This window comes from Ursus americanus, chromosome 3, assembly GCF_024610735.1.
Source record: "Ursus americanus isolate L20-20 chromosome 3, mUrsAme1.1.p, whole genome shotgun sequence".
NCBI lineage: Eukaryota > Metazoa > Chordata > Mammalia > Carnivora > Ursidae > Ursus > Ursus americanus.
The window spans coordinates 81,806,366-81,831,477 of NC_142129.1; the positions used below are offsets into that span (position 1 = coordinate 81,806,366).

General features: G+C 40.8%; 1 protein-coding gene across 9 annotated transcripts in view; it reads left to right on the forward strand.

Moving 5' to 3' along the window:
- MAGI2 (membrane associated guanylate kinase, WW and PDZ domain containing 2) overlaps positions 1-25,112 on the forward strand; it is a 1,265,804-nt gene that overhangs the window by 1,082,388 nt on the left and 158,304 nt on the right. For 8 of the 9 annotated variants that reach the window (XM_087861146.1, XM_087861140.1, XM_087861141.1 and 5 more), the window contains 2 exons: positions 18,372-18,403; positions 24,902-25,091. In XM_087861146.1, the coding sequence (XP_087717272.1) occupies positions 18,372-18,403; positions 24,902-25,091 (222 nt within the window). The remainder of the gene's footprint in view (positions 1-18,371; positions 18,404-24,901; positions 25,092-25,112) is intronic. The other variant, XM_087861142.1, reaches the window with a different exon arrangement.

The window sequence follows — 25,112 nt, forward strand, 5'->3', positions numbered from 1 at the left end:
AGAAGTTATTTACAGCAATGTAGGCAAGAAGTTTATGAAGTTCTGGAGTTCTCAAGGCTCTGTGAAGATGAAGAGATGTCAGTACAAGAGATATCCAGGAACTTGAACCACAGGACTGGTGGAATGTGGAAAGGTGGAGAGGACAAATTTGCAAGGGGCCCCAGGTTTCCAGCTTAGAGGACTGAGTGCCATCTATTGACTCAGGGTATTTTGAAGGTGGTGTTAGCCATAGAGGAGAGAGACTGCATTTATCATTGGGCATGAGCCATAGACAGACACTTGGCTTGACCTCAGGGGAGAGATGGGCTGATTTGGAAGCAGGTTTAGAAGTCTTAACAAATAGAAGAAGCCGTGGGGATAAGTTTGCTCATCCCAGAGAATGTGTCACTGAAAGGTGGAAGGTGGGGTGAAGACAGAGGAAGCAGGTGTAGCAGCTTCGGCAAAATCAAGTAATACCTTTGTCTCAGCAAGTAAGCTATCCAGAGAGACAATGCTGGGTTTGCAGTAGTCATTTGGTAATATCTGTTTAATGATGAAAAAAATGAACAAGTGAGTGAATGAGGGAGTGAGAAGTGAAGGGCAGGAGGGGCTGAGCAGTGTAAATAACAGAGGTCAAGATTAGAAAGACAACACTACAGATTATTCTCATGCAGATGGAAACTAAATCCAGAGAGCAAAGGAGACCCCAAAGGAACAAGAGTAAAGTGAGCAAATGAGGACTTAGGAGTGAACCCTGATCTCATTAAAGAGGTAGATACGGCAGGTTCTCCGTGCTTCTCTGTAAAACATTAGCCATCTTTAGTCAGCAGCCCAGCACCCGGCACAGCGGCTAGAGTCACAGTTTGACCTTCATCCATACAGAAGGAAGGTAATGTTCCAGGTCCCCTTCGTGTGGACAGAGGACGGAGGAGGCATGAAATATCGGCTGCGACGTGGTACCAGATTCAGTATGAGCGGGGTGCCAGTTGTGGGGACACACTGTCGGGCTGTGATCTGCTACCTCTTACCTTAAAGTTTGGTTCCTAACTGACTAATTTTACTAGGGAAAAATCCAGGTGTAGCCTGTCTAGTCCCCAACTGAAGCTGTGGGGAGAATCCAAGGTGAGAATGAGCCCCTTGGCATTAATGTGCCTTCAGAAAGCAAACAGATCCACCGAGTTCCCAGGTGGGTCCGCGTGACATAAACACACTGGGTCATGCCCAGGTGACACAAGGTGGCTCACACTTTTTTAAACCCTATTTATCTTTAGATAGTCGGCGAGGTTGTTAGAAGCCTAAAAGCCTCCCTTTTTCACAGGCTTCTTTTTTTTTTTTTTTTTTTTAAGATTTATTTATTTTTTAGAGAGAGAGAGTACAAGAGCACAGTGGGAGAGGGGCAAAGGGAAAGGGAGAGAGAGTCTTAAGCAGACTCTGCACTGAACACGGAGCCCAATGTGGGGCTAGATCTTAGGACCCTAGAATCACCACCCTGAGATCACCATCCTGAGATCACGACCTGAGCCGAAACCAAGAGTCAGACGCGTAACCAGCTACACCATCAAGGCACCCCAGTTTCTTTCAAGTGACTTAAAGATAATGGGAAATTACTCAGAAATAATCTGATGACTTACTGGAATTTAATCCAACTGAGAAATATGTATTGTGGGTTCACTAAGAGTTCATTGCTAACAATAAAGATAGTTCTGCCAGTGCAAAATGTGGTCCCCACCTTCACTAATTCTCTTAAGATTAAAACCCAAACAAGGTTTTATTTAGCTTAGAGGTCAACTAGGAGGAGAGTTTGAGAAGGGATTTTACCCCCTTCTCCGAAAAGTGTCACATCATTTGTGAGGTTCACAAGCATCTGGTGGCTAAGTCGTCAGCTCTGTGATGATTTGCTGAGACACACTCTGAATGCATCTGTAAATTGAGGAATTGGGTGGTCGGAAGGTCCCTGATGGCTCCAACATGCTATCAATCTATAATACATGTGTCAGGGCCCAGGCATGGCATAATGCTGACAGCCCAGGAGCCTTCCCTTCATCCTGTCATCTATGAAACAAGGCGAGACAGTGACATTCTGGAAAACTTTAGAGTTCTGAAGGGCTTTGTTCTCTGCCCAGCACATCTGGCTCCTTTAGTTCCAGATGTCTGTGTCTATCCTGCTTTTCCACTTGTCCACTTCTGCCCATGTGAGACTTCACAGGCTTTCTGACCCTTAACTTTCTTTCCTAAATAGAACAGCACCTTGGGATGACGTTCCATCAGGTGGGGTCTCTAAGGAGCAAATAAATACATCATAGGTCATGATGCGCACCTAGTAACTCATCCTCTCCTCTTATAGCCCCCAGTGTCGTGGGCCACTGGGCGGTCACTGCTGCTGGCCACTTCTGTTCCACTGAATTTAAAACCAATAAGCAATACCCAAGTTGAGATTGCAAGATTCTGGACGAGCTTAGGACAAGATCACAGCAGTTAACTAGTCTGCTAATTGCATAATAACCTGTCATCCTGTTATGACAGACTGTTTGTGGGAAAGGAATTTTAGACTGGGAGCCAGAGAGGATGTGGGCTGAGTCCTGGTTCTGCCACCTCCTTCTTGCATGCCTGTAGGCAGGACAACATCAAAACCTTGGTTTCTTCTGTAATATGTGTGTAGTCATTCCTTTCCCCAGCTCCTTCACAGGAATTTCACAAGGAATACATAACAATATGCCCAAAGTGCTATTTAAATGATAAACTGCTAAATAAATGTGAGATTTTCCTCAGAGAGAATGAAAATTTTGAGTCTTGGTAAAAATGCATGTTGACATTTCTTTTATTCATTCAACAAATATTTAGGCAGCACCTGCTATTGCTAGATACTGTGCCAGGAGCTGGGGAATCAGTTATGAACAAAAATACAGATACCATTCCTGCCATCTGGGAACTTTTTAGACTCATGGCAAAAAGAAAAAGTTATCACTAGAATTCATACCTTTACCACTAAGTGGTCTCAGTTGTGAACATGGGAAGAAAGGAGTGTTGAAGAGAGGTTCTTGGAACCATGAGAGCTTCTAATCATGGGATTTGGCTTAGAACGGTCCAGAAAGCCTTCCCTGAAGAAATGACCCTAGAACCAAGATCTAAACAGTAGACAGGCGTTAACATTAGTGATGCAGGCAGGAAAGCAGGTTCAAAGGCCTCATGGTGAGCCAGAGCCTGAAGGGTTTGAAGGACTGAGAGAAGGTTACTGACCCTGGAGTTGAGAAAGCAAAGCAGGTGGGCACTGAGAACAAAGTTAAGTCTGGAAAGATGGATGGGGAACAGATTAAGGTTCTCTAAAGGATTTTCACTTCATTCTTATAAACAGTGGGAAGCTGATTACAGGGATTTAAGTAGGAAAGCAACATGATCAGATTTACGCTCTGGAAAGATTACGATGACCACAGAGTGAAGAACAGATGGAAGGAGGTTGATTGGCTGTAGGGTTGCAGGCAGAGCCTGATGGTAGTTTGGACTCAGATGCATCAATGGAGATGAGAATAGAGGAATATTTAGAAAGTAATAACCACAAGACTTGAAATCAATTTGAATTGCAATAGTACAAGTTATTGAGATTTGATATTGTACTTATTCTTGGACTCAGCAGTTAAAATCATGTCCCAGGGTAAATGGCAATATTTTCCTCATTAAGACATTATGACAGATGAATTACTTTTCCCCCCACTTGAATTTAATGACTAGTTTCTTCCCCCAAGGCCTTTTTTTTTTTCAGTTTTATTGAAGTATAGTTGACAAATAGAATTGTACATTGTGATTTGATACACACAGGGAAAGGATCCCTGCCATCTAGTTAATTAACATATTCATAATTGTTAACACTGAATTGTGTAATTCAAATTTGCTAAGAGAGTAGAACGTAAATGTTCGCGCCACCCCCCCACCGCCAAAATGAACTACACTTGTCTCACCGATGCTATGACTAGGCGCTGACAGTACTGAGCATTGTCTGCCTTTGATCCCTTGTATACCTTCCCGTTAATACCATGACCCCATTTCATTTTCTATATATCTGTGAGAAAATAAATTAGCATGTTTACTTGAAACATGTAGCAAAATGACAAAGCTAATACCTATTGTAACTTCTGTGCCTTTGAAGTTTATCCCTGTCTTACTCATAACATTAATTGGAGAATTCTCCCATTAGCTGAAGACGCTCCACATGCTGTGCATTTTGAAAGGTCAAATCTGCGGAAGAATTTACTGTATTTCATTAAAGATGTCTCGCTTAGCACTTACATTAATAAAAAAAAAAAATAGTCTCCACTTTAAAACAGGGTGGCAAGGGGCGCCTGGGTGGCACAGCGGTTAAGCGTCTGCCTTCGGCTCAGGGCGTGATCCCGGCGTTCTGGGATCGAGCCCTACATCAGGCTCCTCCACTATGAGCCTGCTTCTTCCTCTCCCACTCCCCCTGCTTGTGTTCCCTCTCTCGCTGGCTGTCTCTATCTCTGTCGAATAAATAAATAAAATCTTAAAAAAACAAAACAAAACAAAAAAACAGGGTGGCAAATACATGGCCCACATGCCACCCTTCTGTCCTCCCATTTCCACGTCTGGGATGCTAAATGATAAAGACGTCATTTCCTCCCGAGCCTTTTGAGAATCCCCCTCAACACAGCACTCCAGGCAGTCAGTTGATCAAAGCTGGCATGAGAGTCAAAACTCATTTGCCATCCCCACTTCAACACGATGTAAGCCTTCGTTCCCCAAAATAACCACTATCAGTGCATGCTTATGTAGGTCTTCCTCCCGCCACAGATGTGGTTTGCCTGTTTTTGTCAACAACATCTGCTGCTTTGTATCATCTCCACTCACCTGACTACAGGCAGCCATGGACGTTTCCAGCAAACTGACAAGAGTCCTGCTTCACACACTGGAGTCTCTTCTTCTCTGAGAACTTCCTCCGTCCCTGCGGGTGTTTCCTCGGCCTTACACAGGGACAACCCAGAAATGTGGGAGAATTAAAACTCTGGGAGAGCAATCCTCAGTGAGGAGCAATTCTTATTCCCTCCCTGGGGAGAGGAGAGTCAGAGGATAAACACCCAGGCCTTGCCACCCCACAGTAGGAAGGTTCTGATGGGTGTTCCCTATGGTTTCTCAGAAGATCCACAGAGGGACTGAGTCCGGGTGCACGCAGTGATTATCTGCTCATTAGTGTGTTTCACTTCCCTGATTCACTTTCTTCCTTCTTTATTCGTGCTTCCTAGATCACTCAAGTCGCCATCGCAGGGTCTGTTTTTGGAGAACCCAACTAAAGCAGCATCTTCGGTCTTCCCTTTATGTAAAACATTGATTTACAGTCAGTGAAGTTCCTTCTGATGACCTGTGTACTGAGATACGGGCTATGACTCTCCGCTCCATGGTGGATCCCTTAGAACCATCTTTCCTTTCTCTGTGGCGAGTCCCACAGGAGAACCTAGGGGATCAGAAAGGGGGGTGTGAGGAAAAACAAACTCAGTTGCACCAAGAACTCCCACCACAAAGCAAATTTATTTTTATCTGTGTTTTGTGATTTTGTTTGAAAAATATATTCCAGGGCCAATCCTGTGATGGTATTTGTTCCGTATGTCCACCAGTTGTGCCGAAGTGATGCTTATCAGGGATGCCAGGACCTTAAATGAAAATTTATTTCAAGCCTTAACTGGTTAAGTTAGTCAAAACAGGAAATAAGCAAATGTCAGTTCTGCCTATATATCAGACCTTTTTTTATAAACAATGTGTATATTATGTATATATAACATAAATGAGTTAAAATTGTTCTTTACATTAACAGACTGACACCACTAAGAAGTTCTATCTAAAATGACATCAGGTCAAAAAAATCTCCTACGTGTTTCTCCCAACATTCCAGGAAAGCCCTAAAAAGACATAGAAAATGTCAGGATTCACAGATTCTAGCAATGATAAGACTGCTTAGGTATTGCTTTATAGGGTAGGGATAGTTGTATTTAAACCTCCTCCCCTCCTGGGATGCCCAGGTGGCTCAGTTGGTTAAATGTCTACCTTTTGGCTCAGGTCGTGATCCCAGGGTCCTAAGATCGAGTCCTTCATTGGCCTCCTTGCTCATCAGAGAGCCTGCTTCTCCCTCTGTGTGCCACTCCCCCTGCTTGTGCTCTCTCTCTCTGACAAATAAATAAGATCTTTAAAAATAAGTAAATAAACCTCCTCCCCACTGAATAATCAGTCACTCTCTTTCCCCAGCTACTCTCTTTTAACCAATTCTGAAATCTCAAATCCCAAAGCACAGCATAACAGAAAGTAGAGAAAAGAGGGCAGTGACAAATTGCTGCCCAGGGCATGTGGCACTATTGCATTGAGCCCCATGGATGGAGGCAGAGCTGTAAGAGGCCTGGGATAGTAGATAGAGACCATCTCAGATTTTTTACAACCCAAGTGTTTCTCCCCAAAACAAACAGATAAAATTAGGAAGTTGTGTTGAGAGAAGGTCTCCCCACAGTCCAGCAGAGCTATAGGACACAATTGCCAATGGAAGTCTGGCTGCAGACCGTGCACACGTTCACTGTTGTAGGAAAGCCAAAGCAGGTGTTATATGTCACACAGTCACTCATGTGGACAGCAATGGAGTTCATGAGCCTGCACCCGGATAAATCTTCCTATTTTAAATGAATGGAAGTTCTAAAGGTCAGCATGGGGATATAAAAAAATAGTTAAGCATGTAATAAAGGGATCATTATAATTAGCCTTAAAGATTCAGAGGAACAGCATGACACTGAAACAGATTTACTGCAGAAAACAGAAGGAACTGAGAAAATGTGCTTGGATGCTAGAAGATTATGTAACATTTAAGAAATAACAGAAATGGGCAGAGCAGACTGAAATGCAAAAAAAACAAGGAAAGTGATGCTTGACCAAGTGAAAAGGCCATAATAAACAAATCTGGGAGCTTGGAATTACCTCTGAAAATTAAAATGTTTATTAGAATTAGTAAAAGGTGAAACTGGTCCTGCAAGAAATTAATGATGTAGAGATCAACATGAGCAACTCTCCAGTTACAGAGCAGATCTTGAGCTGTGTTCCGTCTCAACAGCAGTCACAAGCACAGCACTCTGCCTCCAGTCACGCTGCTCTTGATATGGAGTCTCAGTTCCAAGGCCACTCTAACTTTGTCAGACTTACCAAAGGAGGGGGGTAGGAAATGAAGTGTGAACCAAGAGCTTTGATTATAACCCCTTGGAAGAAAAGGAACGGCATGACCTGCTTTTGATACACATTAATAGACAAAGAAAGAGAAACTGAAAAAATGAAGCAGTCGAGATCAAATCTACTACTAGAATATCCTTTGAGAGTACTTCTCACATGCATGCAAATCACTTGGGGGTCTTGTTAAATTACGGATCTGATTCAGTGGGTCTGGGGTCTGATAGTTCGCATTTCTGTCCAGCCCCCAGTTACCAAATCTTGAAGAGAAAGACTTAAGAAAAAACCTGAAGTGAATGCACTCACTATATTCCAGGAAGCATTAAAACAAATTTATACCTAAGCACATTCTAGTAACTTATGAAGAATTCAAAAGGATAAAGAAAATGTTATCCAATTATTCATATAAGAAAATGAAAGGTTAATTGCAAATAAACAAAAATTGAGTGGATCCAGGCTTGTCCTCAGCATTACTAAATGTCAGAAAACAATAGAAAAGAAACCCAGAGTTTGAGAGGAAGAAATTGTGATATCAGAATTCATTAATCAAACTAGGAAGTTCTTAGAAAAGATACCACATATTTAGGTTTTCTATTGCTGCTACTATAAAGGACTACAAATTTACTGGCTTAAAACAACATAGACTTATTATCTGATAGTACTATAGCTCAGAAATCCAACAGGGGTCTCACTGGGCTAAAATCAGCATGTCAGCATGGAGGCATTCTTTCCTGGGATCTCCAGGGGGAAACCCATTTCCTTGTCTTTTCCAAATTCAGTTTCTAAAAGCCTCCTGTAGTCCACAACCTGTGGCCTTTTTCCTCTGTCTTCAAAGCCAATGGCAAGTTGAGCCCTCCTCACCCCACTATCTCTCTATCTGCAGCCAGGAAAGTTCTCCATTTTTAAGGACTTAGATGATTGGATTGGGCCCACCCAGATAATCCAAGATACTCTCCCAGCCTCAAGGTCCTTAACGTTAATCACAGATGCAAAATCTTTCTTGTAAAGTAATAGATAATACACAGGTTTTGAGGATTAAGGTATAGACCCATTGAAGAGACCATTAACTATGACATCAAATATGCTGTTTCTGAAAAATTTGAGGACATATGCTAACAGAGGACCAAAATTCAAAATCCAAAAATGGAGAAATAGTGGAATAAAGTGAATTGTGATGAGCATTAAAACCAGTTTATTGGTTAAGTCTATGTAACCATTAGATACTTATAGGAAAATGCAAAGCTAGAAACAATTCATAAGGGAATAATTGTGTAATCATTACAAACTAAGGGTATAGTTTATATTAGAGCATAAGGACTGTTGAGTGAAGTCAATGTGGGCTGCCTTACTCCTCTAGCTAAGACCAGTAGGAAATTGATAGAAAACTAATGGGATGAGAACAATGGTTTGCTTTGTTTATGGCAAAAAAAATAGTTTAAAGCAAATCAAAGCAAGCCATACACCACATAGCAAAAGGCAGCCTAAAAGAACTTGAAAGGAAGCTCAAAAGAGCAAAAACCCTAAAAGAATTAAGAAATTAATATGCACCTATTGTGACAATAAATTGTTGAACACCTTTTTGAAAAACAGACCTCTAATTTGTGGAAAAAGAATTTAAAATTCATTGAAAGCATTAAATGGAACTGTGCACCATTTTGTATCGATAACATGTAAAGTGCATTACAAAGTTCTCACTAAAATAATGCCTATCATTATCTTTACTTTGTTACCAATAAGGAATCTGAGCCATAGAGAGATCAGGGGATTGCTCACAGTCACTCCAGCGTGAGCCACTAAGGGTCTCACTCAGAGCCAAGAGCCAATCCTGGTAGTAGATGCTCTCTTGTGTACACATGAGGTCATGTTACTAGTGAGAGATGGAGCTGGGACTGGAACCCAAGTCAGTTTTATCCCATGTTGTGTGTGCATAATTGCCTCAGAATTGTTTTTCTGTTTACGTCTTTGCCTCAACCCCTGAACACGGGTTATTTTTGTTCTCTCCTCCAATCTCCCTGCATGACCAGAACCCCTACAAACCCCCCATTGATTTTGCCACTTTCAGCCACTGTGAGTAAATTCTCCCACCCAGTCCTTTCCCCTGCCCCACCGCCCCACCGCCATGGGTAGACCTTGGGGAATTTCACATACACACACACACACACACACACACACACACACACACACACACACACGAGATCTGCTCCATCCTCTTGATGAGGACTTCGATGCGCCTTCTCTCTCAAGGTCAATTCCTCCTTTTGTGCTCTAGATCCCATCCTCTCTCCTCATGAAATAATTTCACCAATTACCGCCTTTTCTCCTGAGTCGTCAGACTATCTCTGTTCAGATACCTTCTCATCTGAATGTAAGCATGCTTTCCCCAAATCTTCCTTTGGTGGGAGTGAGGGTGGGACCACTGTGACATTACCCCTTCAACCCCATATCCATTTCTTGGTTCCACTTCCTCCCTTCCCCTTCATTCAGACCCACTGAAATCTGATTTCTGCCCCCTCAGAATAATTAAACTGCTTCCACAGAGGCCACCAGTGACCCTCCTGTTTGATGATCTACTTAAAACCTTGTTTTAGGAGTATTTCCATTTATTACTTCTTGGAAACTTCCTCTTTACTTGGCTCTCTGTTACTTCTCAGGCACTTCATTCATTCCTCTGCATACTCTAAGGAGGGTTCATTCATGCTGCACAGTATTTTAAGTTTAACCTGACACATTACACCTCTTATCCTGAGTTTTCTGCTGATCACCAGGCAATAGAGCCCACCACTCAAAACTTCTTCACCTGAACCCAAACTCTCAAAGGCACCTCAAACTCATTTCACCCAAACTCATTTCACTATACTCCACTCACAGAAGCCTCTTTTCCTGTATTTCTTACTTTACCTAATGATACCATCATCTCTCCAGGTTCCCAAGCTACAAGTCATAATAGATTTCATCCTCTCCTTTATATCGTCTCCCACCCCCCACAAATCACGATGCCTCATCTGTTTTCCTAAGTATCTTACAACTCTCTTTCTTTCTACCCTCCTCACACACCCTTCACCATTATGATCAATTCCTTCAGGTGTGTCTATTGAAACATTGACTCTGTGTCAGGCATTGTGTAAAGTACTAGGAATACATTCCCTCCCCTGATGGAATTTATACTCTAGTTGGGGAGATGGGCATTAAACTAATAATTTCACAAATATAATTACATGAATACAATTTTATAAATATAGGAAAACTACAGGATGCAATGAAAAATTATAATAGCTTTGATTTAAAATAAAAGGTCAGGAGGCACTTGGGTGGCTCCATTGGCTCCATTGACTTCGGCTTAGGTCATGATGTTGGCGTCTTGGGATCAAGCCCCACATCAGGGTCTGTGCTCAGCAGGAAGTCTGCTTGAGGGTTCTCTCTCTCTCTCCCTCTCCTGCCCCTTCCCCTGCTCATTCACTCTCTCTCAAATAAATAAATAAATCTTTAAAAAAAGATAAAAAATAAAATAAAAGGTCAGGAACATCTTCTGTGAGGAGGTGTTAAGTTGGCACCTAAAGAAGGAATTTGAGATAACTGTGTGGAGGGTGAGAAAGGGTGGGCGAATGAAGGAGCCTGTGCAAAGTCCCTGTGGTTAGAAAAGTCTGGCTTATTCAAGGAAATCCAGTGAGTGAAGGGGAGTGACCCATGAGGCCTCTGGGGAATAGTATGTGGGGACCAATTGATAGGTTTTGTGTTTTATTCTAACTTCAGTGGGAATCCATTGAGGGATTTTAAGCATAATAAGATCCTATGACAACAGCAAATTGGCTATTGCTTCGATTCAGGCAGTAGATGATGGTGAGTATGGATTAGAGTGGTAGCCGTGGAGATGGAAAGAAGTGCACTGAAATAGATTTGGGAGGTAAAATTGGGTTTGGTGATAAGGAAGTGAGGGAAAGGGAGATGTTAAGAACGACTTTCAGGCCCTGTCTTTAAAACTCAGAAGGGCAAGTGAAATTTACCAAAATGAGGAACACAGAAGAGAAGATTTGGGGGACATGATCAGGGTTCCACTTTCACTATATTGAATTTATGGTGCTTGTGAGACACCCACAGCTCAATAAATATTTAATGTTGATGTAAAGTGAAACAGACATTTAATCTTTCTGAAATTACTTAAAGATGTTTCTAGACGGGTTTCTCAAAAAAAAAATACTTGATGCTCTATATTCATCATTTAAAAAAAATATTACTCTCAGAATTGAAATTTTCTATTTGCGAGTATTGCTATCCTTCCACATTTTCTTTGCCAGCTGTTTACAGCGTGCTGTAAACAGAGCAGTTTATCTCTTCACCACTCTTGGTTTTGTTCAGAACATAAAGAAAAACCCCTTTGTGGTTGTTAATATGTTCTGCAAGCCTCACCTCACTCTGAGTTTTAGCTTCCCTGACACACTTCTTCCTCTTTCCCTGCAGGCCTTTATTCCTGTTCGAGGCTATTCACCTGGCCTGCTTTATTTTGAACACACCCTTTATGTAGCTGAGTTTATCAGAAGACAACATGTGCAGACTTATCCTTTCTAGATACTCATTGGGATTACTTTAAACGGTCAGACTGCTCTCTCCATAAGGAACAAAGCCAGGGGGAAAATGTTATTCGAAAACAGCTTTACGGTGTTTATGAGAAAAACACTTTTATTTAAAAGATGCAGAAAGGATCATTTTTAAAGCATTGCTGAGAAAGCCTCAGCTTACCACGTGAAAACAGATTCTGGCCAAAGATGGCGAACAATTTGAATTTTTCTTTGTAAATTGAGTATTGTGCTTGGCTGAAAATCGGTGATGGGAGGTATGGGAACCACCACCAACAGTGTATCTTCCATACTCGTGTAATGGAAAGATTGTGTCGTTTTGTGGTGGGGTTTTTTGTTTTGTTTTGTTTTTGGCCCAGGTCACTTTCATTAAGAAAAAAATACCCCTTTCTGACTTCGAATAGCTTAAACAAATTATCTAAAGGAACTGCAGGGTTTAACTCATTTAATGAATTTTAATAAGACATACATGAATCAGTCAAAACCCAGGAAAAAAGTGAATAATATTGAACTACTTTTAATGGAAATTAGCTCATTACCCTGCTGGCTTACATTTACCAAAGGCTGAATTTTTGATGGAAAATTTGCCAGACTGTGAGATAATGGGAGAATACTTAAATTAAAGATTAACTTTATTAGTGGTATTTTTCTCCCTCAAATTAGCCCTAACAGGAGATTCTAAAAAACCCTGGGGCTTTTTCCCCCTTTGGGAAACTTCAAAAAAAAAAAAAAAGAAAAGAAAAAGAAAAAATTTCCCCTATTGGAAGACTTTCTAACAGTCCCTGAAATATTTTCAGAAATGTAGTAAGAACATGGGTTTCCTTTATTGCCTCTAATCCTTTATGAGAAAGGATAACTTTAGAGGTGGAAGGGTCTGTGTGGGTGTCCAGGTGAGTTTCCTGTCCTCCAGCAGGATACCAGAGAAACTAAAAAAGGAATTCTCTTTCTTAGTCTTTTGTTCTCTCTCACATTCAGACAGTATGAACATACTTTTGTTCTGCTTTTCTTCTTTTCCCTCTTTTATGGCTTTTTCTTTCTTTCTTTTGTTTTTTAATGGTGAAATAGACACAACATGAAATTTGCCATGTTAATCATATTTAAGTGGACAGGCTCAGTAGTGCTAAGTACATTCACATTATTCTATCTTCCTTCTTTCTTAAGGAAAACAGAACACAGCTCTTAATAAACCAGGGTGTGGACATCTGCAGGGAAACAGGTTTTTATTTCAAAGTGCCTCCTACTTCTTTTCTATTGCTTAAAGAAAAAGAGAAATATAAAACATTTCCCCTGCATCTCTATCATTTTTAGTAACTGTAGAACTCCCTATAAAATACACGAAGCTGTAATGATAATCTTCAAAACCAGAGTCATACGTTGTACAAAGTACTTCAGTTGAAGGAGAAACCATTTCACATTCTGCAAATGGAAGTTCAGTCTATCAAATGGAGTATAGAGGCATATTGAAAGATTTATTTCTGTTTGGGGAAATTTCTAGAAATCTGGGGGAAAAAATTGCTTTGGCATTATTGCAGATCGAAGATATCATCATGGAACTCCCTGATCTAAGTTGCTCCTCGTTATGTTTTGATCTCTTATTCAAACTGGGATGATTTTTAAAAGTTCATCATGTTGTTGCCGGCTGAAAATAAATAATTAAAAGTCTCGCCAAACAACTTACAAACACACACTAGAAAGGGGCTCGCCTTCAGAGCTACTGTATATATAGTGGTATTTTTTCATTCTGGGTCTCATACGTCAGAAGCAGGTTTTGAAAAGAGCCGCTTTGCGGAACATTACTCTTGGGACAAGACAATGTTGCTAACCAGTCATCAAGCAATTGGAAAATGGTCCTTTGTGACGCTCACATTGGCCATAGAGTTCTGCATCACATGAGGAGAGGCCTCCGTTAAGGCTGCTGACAGACAACCAACAGAAGCCAATAATCTACATAGCAAATGGAATGTTCTGATGTTCCCCTAAGGCAAGATTCCTAACAATGAAACATTGAAGGGGGTGCAAGAAAAGGAAATGCTAAGTAATTTCTGGGTTTCTTACTTAATTGAATGAGATATTAACCTGCAGTAGACATTACGATTGTGTTTTTGTTTTTAAATGGACTTACATAAAATGTTCCCCTGATAGGGTGTTCAGATTTAGAAAAAAAACCAAAAAACAAAACAGAATTCAGGGGTGCCTGGGTGGCTCAGTCCCTTAAGCGTCTGACTCTTGATTTCAGTTCAGGTCATGTTCTCAGGGTTGTGAGATTGAGCTTCATGCTGGCTGTAGAGCCTGCTTAAGATTCTCTCTCTCCCTTTTCCTCTGCCCCCCCCCCCCGCCCCACTTATATGTGCGTGCTCTCTCTCTCACACAAACAAACAAACAGAATTCCCATTTAAATTGAATTTCAGATAAACAACAAAAAAAATTTTTTTTTGTACAAGGATGTCCTATATAACATATATCTCATGCAGTATACAGGACATATTATACTAAAATACATCATTCATTCTTTATCTGAAATTCCAATTTAACTGAGCATATTGTGTTTTATCTGACAACCATCTTCCTATAGCTTACTAAAAGTTGTATTTATTGACATGTAGAATTCAATTCCAGTTTCAATATGAAATCAGTGTTGTCTTCTCTCCCATTTTCAAGTACTGGGATTTCTTGTCTAAGCTCTTCGCACTGGGCTTCTGTTTCTCTGTCTATTTCACTGTGGTTTTAGGTGCAGAATTAAAATTTTATTTTAGTTTTATTTCTAATGAAGACAGATTTTAGAAATCTAATTCCACTTTGAGCTTCATATTAAATGTATCTAAATTTTCTCATTAGCTACATCTAAATTTTCCCCTTTATTCTCAATTTTTTTTTCCTTTTATGTCCCTGCTTATGGTTTGTTAGCTTATAACTGTACTTTAAGGTCTTTCACTTTTATTATCCTAAGAGTAAGGATTAAAAAAATATGTTTGCATTTGTGTGCACACATATACAAATAAATGATTAATATGGAAAACATGGGTCACATAAAGAAATTTTATACCCACAAGGGAATATAATATACCACTTTCTATAGAAGTAGGGGAAATAAAGGCCAGAAATAAACTACATAAAGATGATGTTACTATTATTTTAAAGAAATACTTTTTTTCTATGAACTAGGTTCATAGCTCTGAAAGGATTAAAAAAATGTTATCTAGATCCTTGTTCTGTTTCCTTATGGAGATGGGTGATGGGAAACCCAAGTCATACTCTGAGCAAACCAAACTTATCTTGCTTCTGTGATCTATCCCCAACTAGAAAGATTCCAGAAAAGGAAAAATTACAGACATAAGGATTTAAATGTTTTTCCTTTGTTTTTGGTGTTTTTATTTAAATATTAATTGGAATAAACTTGGTTTCCAAGAGGGGCCATCCTACAAAAAAAATTGTACATTTAGAGTATCTATGAGTTTGGTCCACACACTTAGAACATTTCTGTAGCTCTTCTGTAGTTGAACAGAAAGTGGGAGTTTAATCATGCAGAAAACTTGACCTTCTGGCTTAATCAAACCAAATCGAGTACATTCAAGATAGATGTTTCCTATTTATCATCATTTAAATGTTTATAGTATTATTGATAATTGGCCAAAAAAACACAAAGGGCCACATAAGTTATTGGTAATTTGGGGAAGTCTATTCTGACACTATTTCTGACAACCTGAAATTACTTACTCCCTAGCAACCAGCCTCTTTTAGACAATGTCTCAGAAAGGCTAACTATTGCTTCAGACTGAAGGCTCTGAGGCACAACTCAGCATTAGAAATATTCCAGAAACTGCCATAATAGGAGCAGGAAAGAAGTCCTGGGTCACACCAGTGGTCTGAGGTCAGACAAAATGGAACAGCCTTAAAAGAATGGGAAGCCAAAGTACCTCTGATGAAAGGTGGTCACGTTAAACATCCCTCTCTCCTTGTCTGGTCTTGACCAGTGGTCCTCTTATGCCATTTTAGTTCTGGCACCAGACCAACTGAGAGGTCAGATGATTACACATTTTCCAGCAGAGGAATAATCATCTTTTAGCGTAATGTCCCATGCGGAGGCGAGAGCTCCATAATGGAGCGACCATTTTCAATGTATTTGTATCAAAGTCTAAGAAACTCCCTCACCTTGCAAATGTAAAACAGCAAATACTCAAAATCTGTTCTGGTGCTCCAGGAAGAAGGTGAGGAAGCAAAGAAAGCCGAGGAAATAATTGAATGTTTTGACATTGTAAGAATATACACATGACATCTTTTGCAGAAGACCTGTTGCTGGCAGTTCCATAAATCAACAAATAAATTTTATCCTTCACTGAAAATAATAGTTAATTGGCCAATAGGTTACAGGGTTTTTGGGTTTTTTGGGTTTGGTTTTTTTGTTTGTTTGTTTGTTTGTTTTGTTTTTTTTTCCACTGCTGACTTAGCGGTCAATTTGTTTTTGTTGGCATTTTTACAGAGTAAGTCAAAGAGACAAATATATCTATTTATCTGTAATTTTTACTCTCAGTTGCTTCCAAAAAAAAGGGATTAGATCCTTATAATTAAGTTATAATCAAACCACATGTAAAACAGAATTTTTTTCATTAGTTGGAAAGAGAGGTAAGAACTTACAGGCTATGTAAGATGAGCTGATTCTGCTCATCTCCTTAAGTAGGATGGTTATGACAATTGAGCATCAGATTTACTCTGGGTTCCCAAGAAAGCTGAGAAACCTGATAGGTTACATACCTTCCTTCTTTGCATAAAATGAAGCATCAAGTCTTCACAGCACGCATTGAGGTACAGTTAGTATTTACGCCGTGCCTGAAGGGGATTGCTTACGCATCTAGAGAATTGTGTGTCCAGATTTCCTCAGAAATTTCCTATAAATGGGGTACAGTTTTCAACTATTACCATTTCATAGGAGTCCCAGTTTTTAAGGTGATACACAGTATGTGGCTTATTTTCAATATTTCACTTTTAGTGGGCATTTTTCAGATACCAACTAACATTAACATGAGCAAAATTGTTCTGTTTTGGCTTACTGGGGCCAGTACAGGTCAGCTACCCCCCATCATTATTTTTAAGCTTGTTTTTACTACTTTTTAAAAAACTGATACCGTATGATGATAATAATAAAAGAAACAAAGGAAAGGGAATTAATCTGTCTTTTGCTTTTCATTATCTAAATGGTCATTTGGATCACAACAGACAGTCCACTCTCCATACCATTTGTAATCATAAAAGTTGCTCAGTAAATTGAGAAAAAAAAAAGTATGCCTTTGCTGACACACGAGTCACTCAATTCATGAGCAGTTGGGCTGCTGCTTCATGCACAACATTGCTGGCACTAACATAATAGATAGATACCTGCTCAGAGAAGGTCTCCGTGGGAGAACAGTCCCCAAAGAGTTATGCTTTTATACACTAGAATCTGATTCATGATATAGGTATAGACATTATTTTTAAATTGAGGACTAATGAGCTCTTCCGTAAGCGGCCTGAGGTGATCTCTGAAAATGGTTCGCTATTCACTTGACCCAGAAAACCCTACAAAATTGTGCAAATCAAGAGGTTCAAATCTTCGTGTTCACTTTAAGAACCACATGTAAAACTGCCCCCGCATCAAGGGTCTGCAGATCCAAAAAGCCACCAAGTATCTGAAGGATGCCCCTCTGCAGAAGCCAAGTGTGACATTCTGTCACCACGCTGGTGGAGGTGGTAGCTGTGCCCGGGCCAAACAGTGGGGCTGCACACAGGGTCGGTGACCCAAAAAGAGGGCTGAATTTTTACTGCACATGCTTAATAATGCGGACAACAATGCTGCTTTAGATGTGGGTTCTCTGGTCAGTGAGCACATCCAGATGAACAAAGCCCCCAGACGCAGCATGGAACTTACAGGGCTTGTGGTCAGATAACCCAGACGTGAGCCCTCCCTGCCACATGGAGAGGATCCTTACTGAAAAAGAGCAGTCTGTCCCTAAACCAGAAGAGGAAGTTGCACAGAAGAAAAAGAGAACCCCAGAAGAAAGTGAAGAAACAAAAACTTACGGCCCAGGAGTAAATTCTGCATAAAGTAAATGCAAATGAAAGTAAAAACAGAAGAAAAAAAAATGTAGGACTCATGAAGGCTTGTTGATTGCTTTTTAACCACATAAAGAAAGTACACAAAGCAGAATTATTTTTATACTAAGCAAAGGTATTTACCGTGAAGAATTTAATTTCTGTCTATATTCTCTCTGTCCCTCCCTCCCTCTCTCCTCCCATCCTGCCACACTCCCCCATTCTCCAGCTGTGGCCATGACACGGAAATCCCGAAGAATGGCTCAGTCTTAGATATTGTAAAGCAGCTGACCGGTTGCCATACACTTTACCGTCTATGTGCATCAGACTCCTCAGCCGTCAAATAAGGAAATATTCTTAGAATAATTAACATAATTCCAATGAAATTATTTGGGCTCCTTGAAGAAAACTGTGGCATATTTTGTCAGGCAGCATATTTTGTCCTTATGGTTTGCTATTTAACTAATTAATATTAATGCAATTGTCTTACTATCATGCCACCCATAAGTGGTAGCAGGTTATATTTTCAAAGTTCAAATATTGTTTTCTTTATTACAGGTTTCTTTTCTCCATGGAAAACTCCAAAGCCTGTAAGTTGGAATTATTATGCTTCCTTCTTTATTTCTAGTTATTTTTGCAATCCCATTAAATAAGAGTTAATTGGGTAACTGCAAAATCTCTTTTACCTCTGAGGTTCTGTGATATCAAAGGAACAAATCCTGGGTCCCTTTATTTTGTATTTGTCGCGCAAATACAAAAACAACATGTCTTACTTTCCTGTAAAGGCAATTCTTCCTGTTTTTTTTAATATTTAGAAAACGGGCATTAACACTATTCAGTGTGGTGTACTGTAGAAACCTTTTGTTTTTCCCCTCAGGAATAACTATAGCCTTTATAATACGGAATTTTTAGACACAATGCAAATGATAGAGGTCTTGACCTACAAATTAAATCTGGTGCATAAAAAACTTAGCTTTGTATATATTTATATGTTCATATGTACATTTTAATGTATATGCTAAATCTGTGTGTGTGAATTTTGTGGAGACATACATATCCCACCAAACCTGGCAATCACTCAACTTCTGCATCTCCTTCAGAAGCTGGTGCTCTCTGCCATCACCTAATCTCTCTGGGCCTCGTTCCCTCAAGAATCATCCTGAAATGTTGATGCCAATATAGGAGGCTGATGGATTTTAATAATCTCATGTGGCTAGGTTGGCCAAGGCGACTTCACAATTAGAAGTTATTTCTCCTTGTCATTAGAGTGAAACTAGTAACTGCCCAAGACCCCAAAGCGGACACTGGGTTTCTGGGATCCGTTTCATGATGGGCTAGAATACCATACCCTACCTGGGATGTCTAAAACCCCAACTAGAAGAGAACTATAGCAAAGTGATACAAGTCAAAAACAAAACTCAGGGAATCACTTCTCCCTCCTACTTCTTTTTTTCCCTCTCACATTGAGCAGCTCAGATGAAAGTGGCCCCAATTCTGGCCAGTGAGTAGGGAATTATTGGATTAAATCATGTTTTTCCTATTTCTTTTACGGAGAGAATATTTAACTGCTTGATTTTCTCATTTTATGAAGGGAGGTAATATAATTCTGCATACTTCTCAAGTACAATAACTCCCTTATTAAATAACATGCCTTGAAATGGTTTGAAGATGTGAAAGTGAATTATTACTGAGCCCTGTCATATCCCCAAGCTCCAGGTATCTCTCAAAGAGACTAAGGAAACCTGGAGCTGGAGAGGAACTGCTCTGTCAGAGCTGCAGAACTGCCTCACCAAGCATGTCCTCCTTTAGGATCAGTCTCATCTGGTCCACAGAGAATATCAGATGCGGAAACTGGACCGTTTTGGGTTTAGTAAACCATTTAGTGATGTGCATGGTTTGAAAAGAGGTGGTTTTAAAATGTTTAAAATGAAATTTGTTTTATCTTGGCCAAAATTTAAATAATTTCTTCCTTTCATCGCCAAAGTTAATCTGTGCTCTGTGGTTATACACATCTTTATCTAACAAGGAGCCTTGCAACTTCATCATGGTGCTACAATTATGCAATTTAGTGATTTCCTCATGTGTACCACATTTACACAAATCATGCCATTTGGCATAATTACAGCATTTTCTGTCATTATAGTAATTACATCCATAGTCAATAATTCCAAAGAAGGTTTTATAGAACTCAATTTACAATTAATCCTGAACCCACACATCCCTACAAAAGCTAAGGCGTGGACTTGCAGGTTCTAGACTGTGAGGATATAGGACTGTCAGACTTAAGGTCCTCCATGTGTCCTCCAGAAGCTCTTTAGACTAAGGACTGTCATGAGAAGTAGTATGATACACGTTTTGGGGCGCAGGCTCTGAAGGCATACTGCCTGGGTTCAAACTTTGCTGCTTCTCCTTAGTGACCTTCAATTAGCCACTTAAGTTGTCAGTATCTCAAGTCTAACTGTAAAATGGGAACAATAATAGTACCCCACTCATACAGTCATCATGAAGAGTCTATCAATTAGTCCATATAAGTTGCTTAAAACAGTGCCTATACATATTGAGCTCAAAAATATAAAGTACTGTCATCCTAGAAAGCAGACCCTCCATACATGAAACCTTAATAAATTAATGACTCTGTAAAATGAGCACAGTTTGCTGAAGTAGTCATCTAAACAGATATATAAATATATTCCCACAGTATATGGATTTATAGACTCTCTCCTCTGAGGATTGATGACATCTGTAGTCAGGATAAGGAAATGTTATCCTGAGTGAGATCTCTCTTCCTCCTGGTCCTGTGTCACTTTCTGACCTCTTCTGTCCTACTGATCTACATCTTAAGCTAATCCACATTGAGATAGTCGTTTCCTTTGTAACAAGTAGTATACTAATTGTAGTGAGTTCTCATGATGTCCATCTGGAAGGGATCCAAGTTCGTTCTTCAAGTACAGATTCAAACCAAATCCCTTCGTATCCCAGCCCTGCCCTAGAGTAGTGAGAGGGTGCATTTAGACTATCCCAGCTTCTATAGGAAGCAAACAGTTTCTCAATAGAGTACTTCATGGGAGGTGGGGCGCTCCCTTATTCACAAGTTCTCAACTTGCAGTGTGACCCCTCGATCAGAAGGGGGTAAAAAAATTAACCACATCATGATTGGGTTTTCCTGTTTTACCATTTGAGGCCCTGTTGTGGACTGTATGTGCACTGTGTCTGCTGATAATTCAGTGACTATACCTTCATACAGTCAGGCATTCATTCATTCACCAAGGCCAGCAGAGATACAAGGTTTCTCTCAGACACTGAAAACAGCCTCATGTCCATTTTTCCTTACCCTAGTGAGATGCCTAGGTATGGACACCACTGGCACTGTACAAGGCCCATTCAGAAGCCTGTGAGAGGTAAATGTCTGGGAGGAGCACAACTCTAGAGAGGCCAAAGTCAGGCAAACACTAGGTGGAACAAGTGAGATCCATGGGCCTGGGCAACAGGACAGGATCAGAATCTAGGGCGTTCAAGAAGGTTGGGGGGGGGGGCGCCTGGGTGGCACAGCGGTTAAGCGTCTGCCTTCGGCTCAGGGCGTGATCCCAGCATTATGGGATCGAGCCCCACATCGGGCTCCTCTGCTATGAGCCTGCTTCTTCCTCTCCCACTTCCCCTGCTTGTGTTCCCTCTCTCGCTGGCTGTCTCTATCTATGTCAAATAAATAAATAAAAAATCTTAAAAAAAAAAAAAAAAGAAGGTTGAGAGGAACAAGTGAGCAAAGTGTCCCAGCTGGAAAGCAGGAGTCCAGAGACCACGTTATCTAAGAAAGTAGGAAGTCAACAAATTGCACCCTTCAAAAGATGCTGTCAGATCAGCACACCAGCCCCAGTGAACGGGGGTGACTTCTGACCCCAGGGCAGGCGGTTTGTGCCATGGTCTTTGGGGTTAAAGCCAACAAATAACTCAGTGTGGGGGTGGGGAGGTATAGGACTGCAAGTCTGCTGCTTCAGTAATTTCATGAACGCAGTGATTTTCTGCTCTACAGTCTTTTAAGAAAGCCTGACAGAGTGACTCAAGGGTTGTTGAATGTCACAGCAAGATGTTGTGAATGCTTTACTAAGCATCAACCGGACTCTTGTCTAAGTCCCCTGTTTCTGTGCTATAGAAATTACAGAATTTGTCACTCTGCCTCAGTAACCATCCCAGCAGTGCCCAAAGCCTTATTTGTTCTGTAGTTTTAAGAATGTTTTTTAGAAATACTAGTATTTCACCTGAAGCATGTTTGCTCCAATGACTACACACGAACAGTACATACACAATCAAGACCTATGTGGATATCAGCTCACCCCTAGTAGAAGATGAGCGAAAGAAATAGACATTTGCTGAAGCCCTCTGATGACAAGTGGAATTCTACAGCTACTCAGTCCACATATCTAATTTATTTACCGTTTAGAATTTAGTATCTTCTGTTTGGAAACAGAAGGGAGAAAGTCATAGCCACAGTGTATCTGCATGGTGCCTAAAGCCAGTCACTTTAAGTGAAAAATTAAAAAAGGCTATGACTGTAGCCACAAACATGGGTCTTCTCATCATAACAAAGACACAGAAGGGATGACCAAAGAAACCCAGAATGGCTTCCTAGATGAATTTTGCTATCAAATGAATTATGAGGTGCAGATTTTTACTAAGTGGGAGCAAAAGGTCCACTGAGCAGAATATTAGCGAAATTCTAGCAAATTTTGCCAGTTATTTCCCTCAATGTATTATTGTAAAAAGCACTCCTGTTAGAGTTACAGATTGGGTTGACCCGGGGTCTGCTCCTGACAGCTGCTGGACCTTTTTGTGCTTTTGAGATTATGTTTAATATTAGGGAATTGAGCTCAACTAGGGATTTTCCATCCTCATTATGTATAGAAACTTTGTTCAAATGAAATCTTGGTCAGTAGCCCATACAGAAAACAAATGAAAATGAAGCCAATTGTCTTAGTCCCTTCAGACTGCTGTACCAGAGCCTGGGTGGCTTCTACACAATAGCAAATTATTCCTCAAAGTTCTGGAGGCTGGAAGTCCAAGACCAAGATGCTGGCAGCCCGCGTCTGGTGAGAGCCCACTTCCTAGACAGCCGTCTTGTCTCTGTAACCTCACCTAGCAGAAGGGTGTTCAGCACTCTGAGTCCCCTTTATAAAGGCACTCATCCCATTCGTGGGGGCTCCACCCTTGTGACCTAATCACCCCCCAAAGGTCCCACCTCCTAGTACCATCACCTTGGGTGTTAGAATTTTAACATATAAATTTGCGAGGGGACCCAAACATTCAGACCATAATATCAGTCTTACTGAGAGACAGGTCAGTGACCCATTTCTTTATAGTTTGCTGGCTCGCTCGACACCTGCCACAGCCCCAGGTAGGTAAGCGAGTCACAGGGAACTTTGTTTTATAAGGTGACATGCGTGGTACATGGTACCTCACATTCCCTCCAACTTTAAAATATTTATAATTGATAAGTCAGAGCTGGTGTAGGAGCCGTAACGGAGATATAGCCAGCATGGAAACCAAAGTAGGGCAGGTCAGTAGGGGACAGAAAGTTATAATCCTGCCAGCTCAAAACCGTGTGTAGCAAAGCTAGTTTGTTTGTGTGTTTTTTAAAAAAGAGCAGTGATGAGTCAGCCAGATTGGGGGGTGGGGGTAAAGAACAGCTGAACACATTTTACTGATGATTTCATTGATTCACTAAATTAACGTTTTCTGAGCTTACCATGTGTCGGTAATAAACAATGAGGGAGACTCTGTCCCCAGCAGGTTCTATTTGAGGAGACATAGGAAGACTTGCCAGTATCGTTAAGTATCATGAGTATTGGGGGTGAGGGGTTAGATAGAGGTGCTGTGGGAGCATCCAGGAGGGACATGTAACCAGTTCAGGAATGGTCAGCAAAGGCCTTCCAGAAGAGACATCTTATCTGAGTCTCCTAGCTCCCAGGTAAAGGGAGGAGGGGAGGTGAAAAAGTGGAAAATGGGTAAACTCTGCAGGTAGAAGGAGAAATTAAGAAAGTCCATAAAGGCTCAGAGGGAGGAGATAATCTGACGGATCCTGGGGAATGAGGGGTGAGACCATTAGCGAGTATGACAACAGTGAGCAGAAAGTGGGTCAGGGAGAGCCACTAATGCCCCAGCGGGGAGTTTAGCCTTTAGCCTGAAGACCATGCTGACCCAATGCAGAATTTTAGACAAAAGGATAACCTGATCTAAGTTTTACACAGAGCAGGTTTATTCAAAGCAGACAAGTACGAGTTTGAATCAGTTGACTATTGAAAGAAGGTGAAGTTGGTGGGACCAACAGGTGGTCTCAATTAATCCGTCTTTCTACTTGATAAAAGGATATTAGTCCCTGCTTTATCTACCTCACGGGGCCATGGTGCGGATCAGAGAAGGTACTGTGTGTGAGAAAACACGGTAAACTGGGAAGCATTCTAGAGATATTTAATAAATTGTGGTGGTAGCAACTTCAGCAGTAGCATTTTGGGGAAGAAACTGCCAGATCGGCAGTAAATGAGGCTTCACAGAAGACTTTGAACAATTCATAAATCCCAGATGGTTGCGTTATTACTTCAAGCTGTAAGGAAAGTGACCGAATGCTCAGGTATAGGAGATTACTGGGATATGCGTAGGTGTCAAAAGAATATGTGGAGACTACTTTATTCTCTTCTGTTTTAGTAAAAATGGCGAAATGTATCAGGGCCAGTTCTGCACATTTCTACACTCCTAGGTATAAAGTTATCTTGAGACCTAGGTTCTTCTTGTGTAGGAGGAAAAAACACACAGAGAGATTAAGTGATTTGCTGGAGACTACCAGCAGTGGGTGACAAGGTTATATACGTTTGCACTCAAAAGTCAGGCACCACTCGTGCCGAGTACCGTCTACAGTACTTCAATACAGAGACACAGAAGCTTTTCTCACACTTATTCCTGAGTTGTAAATGGTTCACCGAAGAAACGGCCACAGGGCAAGAAGGTCTAACTAAGGAAAGTCCACACAGGCCAGGAGAGTGAGGGTCATGGTATGTGACAAGGAAGGATTCAGCCATCTTCTGTTCTCTTTTGTTTTCCAGATAATGGACCGCTGGGAGAATCAAGGCAGTCCTCAAACGAGTTTATCTGCTCCGGCCATACCGCAGAACCTGCCGGGTCCACCCGCTCTTCACAGGACTTCCTTTCCTGACTCAACAGAGGCCTTCGACCCAAGGAAGCCTGACCCATACGAGCTCTACGAGAAATCTAGAGCGATTTATGAAAGTAGGCGTAAGTGAAAGCCACATAAAA